This window comes from Cetorhinus maximus, chromosome 8, assembly GCF_964194155.1.
Source record: "Cetorhinus maximus chromosome 8, sCetMax3.hap1.1, whole genome shotgun sequence".
Lineage (NCBI taxonomy): Eukaryota > Metazoa > Chordata > Chondrichthyes > Lamniformes > Cetorhinidae > Cetorhinus > Cetorhinus maximus.
Window position 1 is genome coordinate 23,599,298 of NC_135886.1, and position 18,987 is coordinate 23,618,284.

The following is an 18,987-nucleotide window of genomic DNA, read 5'->3' on the forward strand; positions in this document are numbered from 1 at the left end:
GTGTGAGAGTATTACAAGAGCTGATCAGTCTAATACAGGGCGGTGTAACACACTCAGGTCTGTTTTACACACTGGGAGCTGTGTGACACTCCCCATACCCCATACCCAGCGTCCGTGCATATGGTGCTGATACACTTGGGGGAATTTCAGTAGGCCCAGTATCAGCCTTCGTTGCATAGTTGCAGCAACTGTCCGCTTAAGCACTCACTCAGCATTTTGGGGACTCCTGTCATTTGGGGGCCCCGTGCCATGACACGGAGTGCTTCATTGTAAATCCGCCCCTGCCTTGCTCCATGGCACTTTTGGCAGTTGCTGCTGGCCCACGCGGTCCTCCCTCCCATTGTCATCTCTCCCCCCCTCCCCATCCCTTCACGCTTAGCTGGGTACCAGTGAGTCAAGCAGTACCACATTGGACCCAATTGGAAAATCGCATTTAGAGGCGTGACAGGCACTGGCAGTTTGCCTGACACACTAAGATGAGGCCCAAGGACCAATTTCTGGTGGTCCTCGGTTAGCCTTTCCTCACTTCCCTGCCCCACCGGCCTTGGAGCTCCCAGTCTCCATGGCAGATAACTTTAAATCTTTTCTGTTCGGTGCACTGCTTTGCACTACTTTGACAACCAGCCAAAGGGCTCAATAAGAAAAAAATTGAAAACAATTAATCTAATTGTGTTTTTTTTTTCCGTAGCTTTAATATAATTCTTTTTGTCTTGTCAGATTTATTGGCCTGCAACTAAGGAGAGAGTGGAACTGTGTAAACAGACTGGAAAAAAAGAAGTAAGAAATACCTGGCATTATCTTGTGATTTCCGAGCATTTAGTTTTTTTTCTTAAAAAATGCAACTTTTCATATTTGCTGACATATTTAATATGCATTGAACACATTTCTGTCATTTTACTTGATATGAAGCAAAAGCTTGCATTGCACAAAATGCAGAAACTGCAATATTTAAAATATCTGAATGTTGAAGAGTAACAGTGTGTTTCTTAACATTGCATGTTAAAATGTTCTCATCTGATGCTGTAAACCATGTGTTATTAGTTATAGCTCCTGTTTTATCCCCAAACTTGGCTGAAACTAGTGACACTCAAGCTTTAGATGAAACCTAAAAATCTTAAGGCAGTGTTGAAAGGCAGGTCTCTAGGGCAAATCCAACAAGTGAACAGATTTCTATGATACCCTACGAGCCATTTATTAATTACAATGTTTCAAAAGCCTATATTTGTATAAACACAATGTAAATTAAAGAGTGATAAAGAAACAATATGAGTATTCAATTTAAATTTTTAAGTTTTTTTTCTGGCAAGAAAATGAAAATTGTAAACTTCAGTTAAAACCCTGAAATGTTTCCTGATTGTCAGGACCACTTTAAAAATGTTGTCATGTTGCCATGCTGCTATGTTGAAGATTTGGAGTCTCCGTGATACCATGTTGTGAGCCTCCTAATGGTAGCCCAAAAGCCAAAAGTGTCAATACTGCTAACCAGGGAGCAAGCAACCCAGTTCAAATCCCCACCACCAACTACAGGGAAAGTGAAGCCCAGGATGGAACAAAGTAGGGAAAATAAGAACACATATTATATCTTTTAAAAAAAAGCAGTTTCCCAATTGCTCTTTTAAATGAAAATTACTTGCAATGAGACAACTCAGTATTCTCTTTATTGTCATGCTTAATACTTATGATGATCATGTTGCATGTTTTTTTTTATTAACTGAGCATGTGGTAGAAATCCATACAGCTTTACTGTGAGACTAAACAATACTGCTATTATTATCAGACAGAATGTGCAAATTTCATCCGCCTACTACACAACTTCAATAGGACGCATGTCTATGCATGTGGTACGGGAGCTTTCCAGCCTATATGTGGATATATTGACCTGGGACCCCCTACAGAGGTAATGTACCCTGACATTGCTGAAAATAATGATCAACAGATGTTGCTGCAGCTAAAGTATGTTCAAATTTTATTATTACCATGTCCGGGTTACCTTCACAGTGAAGTAATCTTCTCACTGAGGAGCGAGCTTTTTAATGAACGTATCAGAGACTCTGTCGAGACCTGTTTTAACCATGGAGCAGAACAAGAATTTTCAATAACAAGACTTCACAATAAACTATCATTTCATCACCAACTGCAAGTTTCTCCATGTCTGCTAATCTTTCTACATTTTCCAAATCAGAATGCCCACACAATAGATTAAAATTAGGGAAGAAAATTTCCATTACCTAAAGGTAGCTATGTGTATTATACAGACTAGATGTGATTATGTTTTTGACAAACCTCCATTGCCCCATTGCACAATTACCTACCAGGATTTTCCCAGCATAAAATGACAAAATGGGAATCCCTGACATAAGCCCTAGATCCAGTTTACCTGGACTCCAGCCTGGTCTGTGGCCTTTTCCCGCTGCACTCCTGCCAGAATGACAACAATGATACACTGGAAGGACTGGAGAGTTTGCCCTCATAATGTTTATTTTGTTATGGTGTGTTGTGTTTGTCTTGATTGTAATGTCCGGCACAAAGCTGTATCAACTGGGAAAAGTCGTTTGAGAGCAAGAGCCAACACTGAAACTTTAAATGCAGGAGATGATTTGTTGGACAATTTTGGGTGTAAAGCTCGTGATTTTCTGTCCATATGAAATCAATAGATGGAAATAATGGACAGTGCACCAGTGATTTTCCGAAATGTTGCCGTGCCAGTAGTGCAGATTTTTGCAAAGTTTTGCCCCACATTTATGAATATTTGGCAACACTCAAGTTATCCACCAAGTTCCATTCTTTACCAGCATGACTCACCCATGAGGAAAGGTTTTGGAGGCTCCATCGTTGTACTATTCCACCGATTTACTTGTTCTGCAATGGGGTGGAATTTTCCATGCCCGCTGGCGACGGGCGTGATAGGTGGCATGCACAGACAATAGGGCATGATCTGTTTCGCGACAGCGGGAAGGCAGGTCGCGATCGTCCGCTCAGCTCACTGAAGGTGGGCTGCGTTTCCTGCCAACAGTTGTCAGGGTGCTCATTGTCATACATCAGCATATCATTAAAAGGCCATTCCGCCAGGTTCTTGGACCCCCTGCCGGATTGTCAGTCCATGTTGGCGGGGAAGCACGTCGATGTGTTTTACAACAGCACACAGGCGACGTGCACTTGGCGGCCTTCAATTTGGGGGAACTGGAGGTGAGTGAACAGCATTGTTCTGCAGAGCCTGCTGGGGTCACCTGTTGCTTTGCTGGCTTCAGGGGCGCTGGGAGGCCGGAGTGAAGTGCCGCCCTGCCACAGAGGCGACTGTTGTCGAGGGGTGGGATTGTCTGGGGGCAACTGCTGCCCAGCCTTAGAGGCAACTCTTGTCGAGGAGGTGGGAGGCAACTGCTGCCCTGGCGTTGGATCCTGAGCACAAGAAATTGAGGTAGTAGGCAGGGTAGACGAGGGAAGGGGCCACGCAGTAGGGGCACCTGTATAAACTGATCATTCCTCTACAACTGAGACAGTTCAGGCGTAGCCACAGTGATATGATTGGGGTCGGTCTCCTAGACTGCCCACCCACGCAAGCAATGCGGAGGCACCAAAGGGGCGCCGAGCCCTCGAGACCTTAACCAACCCACCCCACCCCTCCACCATGGCACAGACTGCGAGTCAGCGACCACTTTACTGGACAGCGGAGCAGTTGGTCTGCACACGTTGTACAATCTCCTCGCCAATGCTGGCCATATAGCAGTCACTGCTGGAGGTGCTCACAGCCCCTTGCAATCTCAGTATTCCGGTTTGGACCAGTGTACCCCATGTCAAAGGTTGACAGGACAGCCATGTAGCGCACTCATCTGTGGCCATCCGAGGGGTGACCAGCACTCTCCGGGAAGCCTTAAGAGGTGGTTACACAGGGCAGGAAAGGTGCAAAGTACAGCCAAGATAACCATGTCTCTCTCTCTCTCTCGCTTTCATGCCGCAGGAGGACCATGTCAGGATCATGGATCCTGGTGACCTAGCTGAATGCCTGATGACCTACAGAGACCGTAGAAGACAGAGGAGAGAGCGACTGAGGCTCCTGGCCGCACAAAGGCAGGAGCAGCAACCTCAGGAAGAAGGGGCCAATGGGGCTCCCACACACACTGCCAAGGAGTGACAGTGAGCTGTGGGTTGTCAGCGCCTAGCGACATCCAGGGTCTATAGATGCCACCAGTCATCCCTGCAGATGACCGAGAACCAATGTCGCCGATGACTGCGCATGTTTAGGGACACTGGTCGCTCACATCTGCCACTTACTGCAGGATGTGGCACCAAGGGGACATGGAGGGCACCCACAGCCAGTGGCTGTGAAAGTGACCGTGGCACTCAATTTCTACGCCAGTGGCTCCTTTCAGTGCTCCACAGGTGACCTCTGTGGGATATCACAAGTTGCCACCCACAAATGCATCTGTTGCTGAAAACGGAATGAACACTCAGACCCAGGAGGTTTGTCTTGGAAGCCTTTATTAAATCGTGATATCACGGAGAGCCCAGCAGCATACAATGGAGCTAACTGACACTCTGAGGAAGCATCAGAGTACATTCATAGTTATAGTAAAAGCATGCGTAATTAATAACATTGAAATTTTATCTTTGGCATGCATACAATTGTTCTGTCTTAGTTTATAATTACGCAAAAACCTTGAGTAGTTACACAAAACCTTGAGTCGCCCATCTGGCGACTAGTCATCTGGACAGACAACAGATAGCATGTCTAGGCTCTGTCTCATGTGCTGATAACAGACCTCCTAACTTTGTTTCAAGGACTCTTGGTAATTTGATTATGATACTTGTTTGTCTTCCTTCACTATAGCTGACAGCGCAGGTTTGTCTGCTACTGGTGCAAGGAGACTTCGTTGTAGTATTCCACTATGGTTTAACCACATAACCCTTTGTTACCCTGTAGATGTATTTTATTCTCCCACAGCATCCATGAGGTCGGATGCCATCTTCTTGAGGGCATACAACTTTGTGCATTTCACCCGGGACCGAGAAGCCAGGATGCAAGGGCCATTGAATTTTCCCATTCGCGGGATTCCACAGGTACAGGGTATGGTTGACTGCACACATGTGGCACGCTGGTCTCTGTCGCTTATACACAGTGGACTTCATCAGGTGCAAGCGATTCAACCCACTGAATGTGCAACTGGTGTTTGACCACCAGAAACGCATCCTGCAGGTATATGCACGGTTTCTAGGGAGTGTGCACAACACCTACATCCTCAGTCGGTCACAGATCCCTGGAGTCTTCCAGGGTCCACAGAAGCTGCAGGGTTGGCTCCTCAGGGACAAGGGCTACCCACAGAAGTCGTGGTTGATGACACCCGTGCAGCGGCCTCAGACTGCAGCAGAGCGACGGTATAATGAGGCTCATGCTGCAGCTCGCAACTTGGTGGAGCAAACCAAAATGGGGTTCCGGTGCCTGGACCAGTCTGGTGGAGCCCTGCAATACAGTCCACAGAGGGTGACACGTACCGTCATCATCTGCTGCGCCCTTTACAACCTGGCACTGCAACGGGGAGACGAGATGGCTGAGGAGGAAATGGAGGAGCTGCCGCCTCCTCCGATGAGGAGGATGCAGAGGATGAGTGTGAGGAGGACCTTGAAGGTGACGATGACAGGGATGAGGCCTTCACAGTGGCTAGACAAAGAGGTGTGTTCAGGAGGCCCTCATAGCTGCTAGATTTGTGGAGGATGATGATGACATGCAGCGAGGTGACCCCATAGATCCTCACATCGCATTTGTGAACGTTTGACTGTAGTCTGGCTTATGGCAGTGCACATATCCTCATTGAGAATGCTCCTGTTATGGAGATGCAGTGGAGGCCCTAATAGTCGCTTGATCGCAGGAGGATGATGACGACATGCAGTGAGGACACTCCACAAATCTTCACACAGCCTCTGAGAATGTCTGACTCCTGTCTGGCTGAGGGCAGCTCGCTTGTGCTCCATGATCAGGGCCATATCATATAGACGCAGCCATGAAACTTTAGAAGCATCTGACGCTTTGCCTGCCTTCAGCACCTGAGCTCTTCAGGAGCTGGAGCACAGCATCAGTGGTCACAGATGCTGAAGACATGGGGGCCAGCCCCACCTTAAATGTGCTGAGAGCACATAAAGAGAATGAGAGAACTCTGTAACACCTGCCCAGTACATTCTGGCAGCAATGACAAGCACTGCCAAGGTGCAGGCATCAGTAATGTTTCCAGGGAGTGTGAGGCTGGACCATCACTTTGGTCTGAAGGCTGCTCAGAGCACAGGGAAGAGGCCCTGGACTGAGACACCTGCCTTTATCTTGTGCAGAAAGATTTCACATCTGAGTGACAAGAACACTGTTTATCAGAACAAGGAGCCATAGACATGAAGACATTCTTGGGAGTTTATTGACAATAGTGAACAGTATGTACAAGTGATTAACACCCATGCCCAGGCTGTGCAACTAATTCTCCTTATCTAACGAGGTGTCAGCTGTGGCTCAGTTCATAGCACCCTCGCCTTTGAGTCAGAAGGTTGTGGGTTCATGTCCCACTCCCGGAAACCAAGAACTGTGAATGTACTCGAAAGAGTTACATGCGATCTGTTGATAACTCGAAAGAGTTAATTGTCCTTAACTGGCTAAACCCTGCCACTACGTCTTGGTGCTCCCTGGACATCCACAGCAGAGGTGGAGGCGGCCTGCTGACTGTGATGCCCTGTCAGTGATAAATTTGGCGGACGTCCTCTGGAGGGCTGAGACTTGGAGGGCCCCAGCCTGCTTTCGGGGTCCTGCTGTGTGGCAGTGGCACCCTCCTCGGCCTGTGGAACTGGAGCTGCTGAGGCCACAGGAAGGAGGGGCCGGACATTCTCGGAGTCACCTGGGTGGATGGACTCGAAGGGTGCGCCTGCTGACCTCCTCCCTATGGGTGCCCAGGGACCCAGGCTGACTTCTCAAGGAGCAGGGGTAGCTGGAGTGAGATTGAGCTGCCTGGCACCCCTCTCACATACACATTGTTGGAGGCCAACTATGGCCTCAACAAAGGACTCCTCCATCATGCCTTGCAGGGGAGTACCTTCAGATTCCTCTTCAGAGGTTTCTTCGGGGCTTGATTGGAGACCCTGGGTCATGGACTCTGTCGGCTGTTTGGCAGATGTGCCTGATAAAGTAAGGAAAGATCATAAGTGCATTGGCAGTGGCTTGTGAAAGCGGATACATCACTCACAACATGGCTGTCTGATGGATGTTGCGCTGCTGGATCCTCACTTGGTAGAGCAGAGCCAACCTCACCTTCAGCACAGGACTGGTGCAGATCGTGGCTGGCCAGCTGGGTGACTCTGTTTTCAAAGTCTGTGAGGGCCTTGATTTCGGGCATTCCGCCACTGGTCTGCGACCTCTCTCTCTTGTTGTGTGCCAGCTTGTCCTGCATGGATAGAGATGGGGGAGGTGTAAGCAGGACGCCTGCCAGGCCAGATGATAAATATGCCTGGCCTATATGAGTGGTGAGTGGACCCATGGACAGGATGAGGACAATGATGGAGCGTGAGAGAGTGAATGGTGATGTCCCTTGAACTGGCAGTGAGTGGGGGCCCTGTGGATGTGTGATAGGCTCGTGAGTGTGTGAGTTGAGAGTGATGAAAAGAGTGACTTACCCTGGCGGAATGGAGGAGAACATTCATCTCCTTGCAGCACTGGGTGGCTGTCCTCTTTTGAAAGGCATTGGCACTGACCACTGCTGCCATTGCCTACCAAGTTCGATTGATCACATTGCTGCCCATCCTGCGGCCAGAGTGGGGATACAGCACATCCCGGCGGGACTCCACGGCACCCAGCAGTCGCTCGAGGGACCCGTCATTGAAGTGGGGTCTGCAGTCTTTTTCCCTTTGCTGGCCATGTCTCCCGAGCAGCAGTGGTGAGCTGGCGGCGATGAGCACTGTGCTGGCGGCGATGAGCACTGTGCTGGCGGCGATGAGCACTGTGCTGGCGGCGATGACCACTGTGCTGGCGGCTACCTTTTAAACATGGCAGCCAACGTGATGACGAGTGGGTGAATGAGAGCCTACTCGCCATGGAAACGGTGCATTTCCCGGGAATGCATAAGTAATATGGCGGGCTCAGGACAATAAGGTGTGAAAACCCGCCATTGCCATCGGCGGGTGGAATACCATTTTGCTCGCCCACTACCGCACTTAGTGAAAATTTGGAACATTCCACCCATGGTCTCTGCATTATTTATGGCTTCTATTAACCATGCAAAGAACCCTCTTCAGGCACCATTCATTTTATGGATCACAAAAATTGTATTGTGAATGAGTAAATGCAGTAGTTTTGACCAATAGAAAGAACCACTCAATCTTTGAAAGGGAATATCAGTGTAGAAGGAAATACTTGCAATATTTAATACATCTATCCTATGGGTTCACTACTGATGAATTCCAACATTCTTTAGTCATGTTGGTTGCATTTCCTTTTTGAAATGGTTACTCAAAGGTTGCTGGGGATTCATTCTATGGAGGCAATAAAAAAAAGTCGGTAAAAGAAAGAAAGTCCACAAGGAGCAGATTCACTGTAAGATATTACCATGAGGGTTTCTCCATGCTGATCAGGAAACAATGCAAACCATTATATTGGGTTTTCCTATATTCTCAGCTTCTAAGAGCAAGGTTAGGCCAGTAATGCTTTGAAGTACTAAAGATAACTCCTCACTGACATTAAATAATGTTAACTTCATATTCCTGTTTGGAACGCATGCACGCTCTTCTCATCTTGGCTTCACACTTCCTCCTTCATAAAATATAATATTTCTGGCAACTATGGAGCAGTTCACAGGGAAAATATGCCTTTACAACTGTACTGTAATAAATAATAAAGATCCAAACTCAGTACAGTGAAGGGGAGGTATTTCATTTTATAAATAGTTCCTCCAACATTACATTTCCCGTTTATCAACTGACAAAGATTTCATAGTTCAATCTCAGTTTTTGCATGTTCTCTAGCTCATGAGTTTAAACAGGTGAAGTATTTTACCTCAACGTGAACGAAATATTTTACCTTTCACCTATTGCACTGCGGCTGTTAAGATAGTGACACTGATGGCACCTGTAAAGACTATGATGACTCTTTATGACTGCTCTTTCTGAATTCCTGAAAGAAGTACTATTTTTGGCAATATATTCTTTTCAAATATATAGAACTATAAAAGATATATGCAAAAAGCATGACTGAATGTTATCAAACTTACATTAGTGCTCGCTGCTGGAATTAAAATATTTTTTTAATTCATTAATTCATGGGATGTGGGCGTCGCTGGCTAGGTCAGCATTTATTGCCCATCCCTAATTATCCTTGAGAAAGTGGTGGTGAACTGCCTACTTGAACCACTGCAGTCCATGTGGTGTAGGTACAGCTACAGTGTTGTTATGGAGGGAGTTCCAGGAGTTTGACCCAGCGACGGTGAAGGAACAGCGATATATTCCCAAGTCAGGATGGTGAGTGGCTTGGAGAGAAACTTCCACGTGGTGGTGTTCCCATGCATTTGCTGCCCTGTCCATCTAGATGGTAGTGGTCGTGGGTTTGGAAGGTGCTGTCAAAGGAGCCTTGGTGAGTTCCTGCAATGCATCTTGTAGATGGTACATACTGCTGCCACTGTGCGTCAATGGTGGAGGGAGTCTGTGTTTATGGATGGGGTGCTAATCAAGTGGGCTGCTTTGTCCTGGATGGTGTCAAGCTTCTTGAGTGTTGTAGGAGCTGCACTCATCCAGGCAAGTGGAGAGTATTTCATCACGCTCCTGACTTGTGCCTTGTAGATGGCGGACAGGCTTTGGGGAGTTAGGAGACAAGTTACTCGCCACAGAATTCCTAGCCTCTGACCTGCTCTTGTAGCCACAGTATTTATATGGCTAGTTCAGTTTCTGGTCAATGGTAACCGGCAGGATGTTGACAATGAGGGATTCAGCGATGGTAATGCCATTGGATGTCAAAGGGGTGATGGTTAGCTTCTCTCTCTTGTTGCAGATGGTTATTGCCTGACACTTGTGTGGCACGAATGTTACTTGCCACTTGTCAGCCCAAGCCTGGATCTTGTCCAGATCTTGCTGCATTTGGACATGGACTGCTTCAGCTTCTGAAGAGTCGTGAATGGTGCTGAACATTGTGCAATCATCAGTGAACATCCCCACTTCTGGCCTTATGATGGAAGGAAGGTCATTGATGAAGCAGCTGAAGATGGTTGGGCCTAGGACAGTGACTTGAGGAACTCCTGCAGTGACATCCTGGAGCTGAGATGATTGACCTCCAACAACCATCACTATCTTCCTTTGTGCTAGGTATAACTCCAACTAGTGGAGAGTTTTCCCCTGATTCCCATTGACTTGTTTTGCTAGGGCTCCTTGATGCCACGCTCGGTCAAATGCTGCCTTGATGTCAAAGGGTAGTCACTCTCACCTCACCTCTGGAGCTCAGCAATTTTGTCCATGTTTGAACCAAAGCTGTAATGAGGTCAGAAGCTGGGTGGCCCTGGCAGAACCCAAACTGAGCATCAGTGAGCAGGTTATTGATAAGCAAGTGCCGCTTGATAGCACTGTTTATGACACTTCCATCGCTTTACCGATGATCAAGGGTAGACTGATGGGATGGTAATTGTCCAGGTTGGATTTGTCCTGCTTTTCATGTACATGGGCATACCTGGACAATTTTCCACATTGCTGGGTAGTGTTGTAGTGAATTCCCCCTTTTTTGTAAAATAAAAAGCTACCTAGTAAAAATCAAGTGTTTAATTAAAGATCGCAATATTTAACTGAAAGTACAGATGTCCAAAGATAAATGAAATGATGAGGAAGTTGGATACTAAACATTTGAACGTATAGCAGGATTATGGACATGGGACTGTTATTGTCAGCTGATTTAGATTTATTGAAGGAAAAGTGAAAATGATATACATGAGTGTAAAATCTCATAGTCACTAAAGTACTGGGGGTTTGAGAGAGAAGATACAGTTTGTCAGATGTTATGCTGTGTACAGCTGCCAAGCTCTCAATAATTTGTGGAAGTACGAGACAAGTGGGACAATTAATCTGACATGTCATTCCTGTCCGCTGAACTTTGATGGTGACTGAAAAGGTTAGTACTGTCTGAGGTACAAGTGAATCCGACACTAAGATGGAAAAGTGAAATCCTGAGGAGGACATAATGAAAGAGATTATTTAAGAGATTAAGGAGAAAGACAGATTCATCCTGACAGGAATAGATAATGTCACTAATGGAGGCAAAGAGAAAGATGGTCCCGAAATCAATTGTAGCGTCAAAATAAAATGTACATCTCCTTGGGCAACTTTCACCTTGATGCTGAGGGGATTGGAGCTGAAATGAAGATCAGAAATTGCCAAGCTGTATTCTTCTTGTTTGTTGTAATTGTGCTGCCAGTCCCTTTCCAGTGTTTCAGTCTACATGTTGCACAACCTCAAAAATGTAACAGAGAAAATATTGAGGCATAAGATGTACACATCTCCTGGGCTGATTATTTTCCACCCAGGGGTATTAAAGTAGGTGAGAGTTATTAGTGTTAATTTGGCAATCGTCTCTAGGTTCAGGAATTGTGCCCTTAATTTGGAAAATTGCAACTGCCACTCCATTATTTAAACAGGGAGGGAGAAGGGAAACAGTGAGCTACAGGCCTATCGGTTTCATGTTAATTGCAAGGAGGTTACTAGAATATATCACCAGAGACAGAGGTCAGAATTTTCCAGCCCCTCACACCGGCAGGATCTTCCAGTCCTGCCGATGTGAATGGAGATTTCAATGGCTTGCTGGCCCTACTGCAAGGAAACTGCCATGGGGGGTGGGGGGGCGCGCTGGGGGCAGTGGGGTGATGGGAGCCAGAAAATTCCAGCTACTGTGACTGAATATTTAGACAGATATCAGCTGATTACAGAGTCAGCATGGATTTGTGAAGTGTAGACTAATCTATTTACTACACTGGCTGTTCGGAGAATGTCTGTGAATGTTGGTCAGAATTTAATGGGGCCCCACTGGCAAGTTTGCAGGCATGGGAGCCAATTAAGTTACTCAGGTGGTCTTCCTGTTGCCTGCCCACCCATCCTCGAACTGTCCTCAATTTCACGGGGGTGGGCAAGGCTTAGGGTGGCCAGCCCAACCTTGCCCCTATTGAGGCACTTAAGTAGCCAGTTTTGAGGCTAGTGGGAGGAGGTCAGGGGTGGGGGGAACCCTGGCGGGTTATCCTGCTTGGGCCACCTTTCCTGATGGAGGGTCACCCCGACACGGTTTGCCAGCCCGTGGGCTCCTTCCCCAACGTTCCTCTCCATCAAGACCCACACCTTCTTCTCCCAACCCCATCCCCCAGCCAGGCCTCCCCTCCCATTCCCGCCGCAACACTCCCCTGCACTTACCTCCATCCTGGCTCTGGGCCTTTGACTCTGGTGGCGCTGTCAACTCTATAAAGTGGGATTTCCTCCCAAGCGAGGGGTGGAAGTCGCATCTCTAGCCAATTAATATTCCTCAAGAGCGTTAAATGGCTGAGGGGCAGCCATGATCCCCGTTGACTCTTTGGGTGATGGGATGGGAAACCCTGCCACCTGTTAAATGCTGCCCTTTGTTTCCATGGCCTTCAGCGAGGCATTTGATTAGGTGCTGCACAAGAGATTATTGTCAAAAATGAGATTACATAGAATTGGAGGTAATGTTGTGACAGGGGTTTATTTTGGGAATTAGGAAACAGAGAGTAGGAATAAAAGGTTCATTCTGCAACTGGTGACAAGTGGTGTTCCCCAGGCATCGGTATTGAAATCTCAGTTTTTCACCATATATTTAATAACTTGGATGAAGGAGTAGAAAGCTGTTTAAGCTGTGTGGGTGGGAGGCGTATGTAACAAAGAAACCTGGGTTGGAATCTTTTGGCCCTGTCACGGCAGGAGTGGGGCCGAAAAATCCCGCTGACGTTAAATTCCGCTCCTGGTCAAGCTAAGTGAGTGGGCTAAACTATGGTAAATAGAGTCCCACCTGCGGAAGTGTGAGGCCATTGACTTTGGATTTAAGCAAGACCAATCAGACTATTTTCTCATTGGTAAGAAAGTAGGAGCTGCAGAGAAGCAAACGGATTTAGGTTTTAATTGTATACAAATCACGAAAGCCTAATTGAACTGGTAGCAAAAGTCATTCAAAAGGCTAATGGAATGTTGTCCGTTGACTTGAAGGGGTTGGGATTCAGGTGAGAAAATGATGTTTCAGTTGTACAGGACCTTGGTCAGATTCCATTTAGAGTATTGCGGTCAGTTTTGGGAATAAACCTCAGTAAAGTTGTCTTGGCCATGGTAGAGGTATATCACAGATGTACCAGAATGACACCAGGGCTTAAAGAGTTAAATAATGAAGAATAGTTGTTCAAAGATGGCTTTTATTTTGTTGAGCTTAGAGAGTTGAGGGGTGATCCAATCAAGGTATTAGAGGCGATTAAGTGATTCGTTAAGGCAGAAACAATGGGCGGAACCTTGTGCTGCTCCCGAGAGTGAGAAGCAAGGTGGGAGGAGGAACTTAATTTGGCGTGAGGCCAAAATTCAGCTTGCCGATGGCAGGATGAACTTCTCTAATTAAGTTCTCAGAACTTTAAAAGTGAGTTGATCTTCCCGACGGCAAGCATCAGGAAGCCCTTTCGCATGCAGTTACATGTAATGCATGCTCAGTAAAAGGCCACCTCACCAGAATTAAGCTTCCCCTCACAATGAAGTTGTCCGCAAGCAAGAAATACATGCCTTCAGGTTTATGACTGCAGGTAAGCGGCATGCAGCAAGAATTAGTCAACTTGCTGGAGTTGGAGTGAGTAACCACTGTTTTTTCCCTCTTTCGGGAGCATTGTTCAATGAGGCAATGATCAGGTGGTGGCAGTCTAAGGTGCTCAGGGCAGGGTGGCTGGCCAATGGAGGGAGAGAGTCTGAAGCAGGGAGGATAGCTGAGAGAGGAAGGAAGGCTGCCCAGGGCAGGAATGGAGCCAAGAACGAAGGCAGGGTGTCCGGGGAAGGGAGGGAGGATGGCTGTCCGGGGCAGGGAGTGGGGAAGGCTGTCTGGGGAAGGGAGGGAGGCTGGAAGAGAGTCCAGGACAGGAAGGGAAGCAGGGAGGGAAGGTGAGGGTCCAGAGACGTAGGAAGGAGGGAAGAGCCTTGCATATTGGGCGCGGGGGTCCTGTGAATGGGTGCGGAGAGGGGTTTCAAGGCATGGATTGTGGGAGACAGATGGATCTAACGGGTAGGGTCAGTGCAGTCTACATGGGGTCCTTGGGGCTGAACTGAGGGTACCAGCTAGTGGAGGGAACAGTTACAGTAAGTGGGGGAAATCTGGGAAAAACAGGTGGCACGGATAACGTGAGGGGTCGGGGTCGGGTTCAGGGCGGGCATGGGGACAGAAACGGATGTAGGCTCAGAGGGGAAAGAATGCATGCGAGGGCAATGGGTAATGGGGAGAAGTTCGAGGGTATCAGAGGGGAGGGGAATTATTATATTGGAAGGGTCAAGACTGAAGAGAGGCAGCTGGTGGGTGATGGGGGGGATAGAAGGAGGCGGAGTGAATTTGAAAGGTGATTTTAAATTTTCTTTTAATTTTAACTGGAGGACACAGTCTGTCGGTAAGTGCGAAAGCCTCAAATTGGAAGGGGGCGGTCTCTGCAGGTGGGTGGAGTTAAAGGTGAGCACAATAGGCCAACTGAAAGGACACCCCAATAACCATGAGGCAACTGGATGACAACCATCCTCAGGTGTGTTCATCTCTCTGTGGTGAAGCCCACACAGCAGCAGGTTTGCTCCATGACTCATGGGGTCTTATAACTTCAAGATCCCAGCAAGGTCGGGAGCTGCAGGAAAGCCTGCACTGAAGGGTAATTCAAGTTGACCAAGTGGGGCAGTTGGGGGGAGATGGTGGTAATGGAGGGAGGGATGGAGCGAGAGAGGCAGGGGATAGCTCTGTGGGGGTGCAGGGGGGGGCGGGGTGGTGGCAACAATGTGCTGGTTTAGAACCTCGAAGGTCCCAGGTAGATGGTCATGGCTGATAACGGGGTGGGTGGTATGTCTATGATATCAAGGCAAGGGTTTCTTGAATCTGACTCAAGCGTGATGGAAGGAAGCCCAATAGCATTTGAGGGAGGGTGTGCAGACATAGCTTTCATTACTCTGTTAAATGTTGTAGTCTTCATGCATATGGATGTATGAACGACAGGAGAACCCTTCTGTGGTCCTCCAGGATGGGCTTCACCATGGTGGGGTGGGGGAAGGCCAGGGTAGACCCGACAGCTACAAGGCTTCCACTCACACTTATCTACAGTGTTACTTGCCACTTAATTAGCCAGTTTAAATCCCCTTGAGGACTTTTTGCATATTCTTCACATCTCACATCAGGACAACAGCAGCAGGAGATGCAATGACTTAGCTGCATAGTCTGCGCAGACAGTATTTTCATACAGTCCAGAATCTGGTGAGCTGGAACTGATGGATTGTATGCTACATGCCTGGGATGCACATTCATGAATGATGGCCAATGCTTAAGTATCCACATGTCAGAATAATCATTGATTACGATGCTGATGATGTGAGACAAGTGCCTCAATTGTAAGACATAGGCCAGGATTTTACGGCCCCGCCATGGTGTGTCTCCCCCCCAGCCGATGTGGCAAGCCATTTAAATCTCCAGTCAGTTCAACAGGACCATAATATCCTGCTGCGCAGGAGAGGCCACAAAATCCTGGCCATAATCAGGACTGAGTTCCATGCCCATAAATGCCCGTGACTATTGAAGCAACTAGCAGCAAAATGAGAAGACAGCAAACTTACAAACAGTGCAAGTGATATATTTACAAGTTTGAAAAATCTCTACTGTGGTTGGGCACTTGTGCCACCTATGTACCTTCAAAACTCCATCTTTCTTTGCCTACGGCTACATTTAAGTGCAGGCCCAACTTCCACAGCTGAAGTGGAGGCAGCCTGCTGACTGCTATGCCCTGTTGACTGTGATGCAGTAGCAGCGGTGGTTGGTGCCAACGTTGCACACAAGAGGTCGGCCATCCAGTGCAGAAAAAGGATGAATGACCTCATCCATGCCACCAGGGTAAGTCAACCATCTCTTCACTCTCAGGTCGCCCACTCACAAGCCCGTCACACACTCACTGGCATCTCACTCACTGCCAGCTCAAAGAACATCATCGCTTACTCTCTCTCACACACACTTTGACATTTCCGTCTGGCCTCATCTCCTCTGGAGATCGCCTCCTCATCCTGTCTGTGGCTCCGCTCAGTACACACGCACGCCTGGCATCCTTCTCATTTGGCCTGGCATGTGCCTTGCTCACACTCTCTCTATCTGTCTTCATGCAGGACAAGATCAAGCACAATCATTGGGAAAGGTCCCAGACTGGGGATGGAGTGCCGGACATCAAGGTCCTCATTCCATTCGAGAGTCACGCGTTGTAGCTGGCCGGAGAGGACGTGGACCATTCCTGTGGCGTGATGAGGTTGGTGGCAAGCATCCACATGAGGATCCTGCACCAGATCATCCCTCTGACTCCACTGTTCTATCTGTAATATGACTGCCAATCACTAATAATCTCCACTTTCTCTCATAGGCATATCTGCCACATCATCCTCGGGCAAACTTGACCCTGGCTAGGCGCCGAGAGCACCTCAGATGAGGACCTTGAGGGCAGCACAGTTGAATACCTGTCACGGCGCTTTCCCACGCCCTCCGCAATTCAGCGACACACACCCCGGTGGGACCTAGGTATAGAGCAGCCTCAGGATCACAATCTGATGAGAACAGCACACAATCTGCTCCACAGCGGACGGAGGCAGGGACATCCAAGGTCGCCGGCATTCGGAGGACTGCTGGAAGCAAGAGATCTGCTGGATCTGAGTCAGATGATGAGCCTCTGGACTCAGTCCTCAATCAGTTGTTGGAGCTGCAAAGACAATTATGGGAAGATCAAGAAGGGATGTCTGGTGCACTCCTCAGATTGCAAAGGATGTTGGAGGAATCAGTCCGCTTTCAGTCTGAGGTGATAGTGTCGTCATGCCAACGCACCAAAGTCAACACTGGCACGATGGCGGCCTCCATGAAGACTTTGGTCCAGGACATCGGCCCTGCACTGCTGCACAGGCTGAACTCCATTGCTGATGCCATAGTTGGCCTGCAACACTGTCAACATGAGAGGAGTGCACGGCAGGTCAATCTCACTCCAGCTTCCTCTTCTCCTCAAGGAGTCAGCCAGGGGTTGTTGGCCACCCATAGGGAGGAGGACCAGCAGCTCGACACCTCAGGGCCAACCGCCCAGGTGAGACCGGGAATATCCAGCCGATCCAAATCTCCTCTTCCTGTGATCCCATCACCTCCGGCTCCACAGGCCAAGGAGGGTGCACCTGGCCCATAACAGAGTACCCAAAGTAGGCTGGGGCCCTCCAGGTTTCGGCCCTCCAGCAAGCTGCTTCCACTCCACTGTGTATGTCAGGGGAGCACCAAGGTGTAGCAGCAGGATTAGGAAGGTTAAGAAGATGTAGTTGCACCACATGGGCACAGGTGTTAATCGCCTATACATAATGTTCACTATTGTAAATAAACTCCCAAGAATGTCTCCTTGTCTATGGCTCCTTGTTATGAAGAGCAGCCTTCGTGTTATTCAGATGTGAAACCTTTGGTTCCTGCACAAAATGAAGGCAAGTGTCTCAGTCCAGGGCTTCTTCCCTGTGCAGTGTGTAACCTTCAGATCAAAGTGATGGACCAGCCTCACACTCACTGGACACGTTAGTGATGCCTGCACCTCGATGGTGCTTGTCATTGCTGCCAGAATGTCATGGGCAGGTGTCACAGAGTTCTGTCATTCTCCTTATGTGCTCTCAGCACCTTTGAGGTGGGGCTGGCCCCCCATCTCTTCAGCATCTGTGTCCAGTGACAGTGTGGTTCTGAAGGGTACAGGCGATCAAGGCTACCAAAGGATCAGGTGCACTTAAAGTTTCACAGCTGCGTCTCCATGATATGACCCTGATCACAGATGCAAGCAAGCTGCCCTCAGCCAGACAGGAGTCAAACTTTCACAGATGCAAGGTGAAGATGTCAGGACTGTCCTTAATGCATTTCATCATCATCCTCCACGAATCTTGCGGCTATTAGGGCCTCACGAGCGCTTCTGCCTCATCTGGCCAGTGTGATGGCCTCATCGCCTGCATCCTGGCCTTTATGGGCCTCATCACTGTCATCCCCTTCAATGTACTCCTCATTGGAGGAGATGTGCAGCTCTTCCATCTCCTCCTCAGCCAAGTAATCCCCCCATTGCAGCGTCAGGTTGTGTGGCATGCAGCAAGCTACTATGATGCGCAGCACCCTCTGAGGTCAGCAGTGCTCCATCAGACCTGTTGAGGCACCAGAACCTCATGTTCAATATGCCTATCATTTGCTCCACCAAAGTCCAGGATGCTGCATGAGCCTCATGATACTGCCTCCCTCTGCAGTCTGAGGACACCGCACAGGCATCATCAGCCACGTCTTCTGTGGGTAGTCCTTGTCCCTGAGGAGCCAACCCTGCAGCCTCTGCAGACCCTGGAAGATGTCAGGGATCTGAGACCTGCTAAGGGTGTAGGAGTCATGGATGCTCCCTGGGAATCATGCGCAGACCTGTTGGATGCAATTGTGGTGGTCGCAGGCCAACCGACCATTCAGAGTGTAGAAGCACTTGTGGTTGACATAGTTGACTGCTTTTTGCATGGAGATCTAAGTGTCACGTGAGTGCAGTCGATGGTTTTCCACAGGTGCAGGGTGCCAGAGATCACCATAAATCCCAACGTTCTTGCTTCCTGGCTTTCCTGATCCTGGGCGAAATGCAATAATTTCTGTGCCTTCGTGAAGATGGCATCCGTGACCCCTTGTATACAATTGTGCCTGGAGGCTTGCAAGATCCCACACAGGTCACCTGTGGAGCCCTGGAAAGGAGCCACTGGTGTAAAAATTGAGTGCCGCACTTT

At 48.4% G+C, this 18,987-nt stretch overlaps 1 protein-coding gene across 1 annotated transcript in view; it reads left to right on the forward strand.

The window, feature by feature from the left end:
• LOC144683518 (semaphorin-3D-like) overlaps positions 1 to 18,987 on the forward strand; it is a 130,495-nt gene that overhangs the window by 33,645 nt on the left and 77,863 nt on the right. Inside the window, exons 3-4 of the mRNA XM_078546587.1 lie at positions 718 to 777; positions 1,778 to 1,897. Coding sequence (XP_078402713.1) covers positions 718 to 777; positions 1,778 to 1,897 — 180 coding nt within the window. The remainder of the gene's footprint in view (positions 1 to 717; positions 778 to 1,777; positions 1,898 to 18,987) is intronic.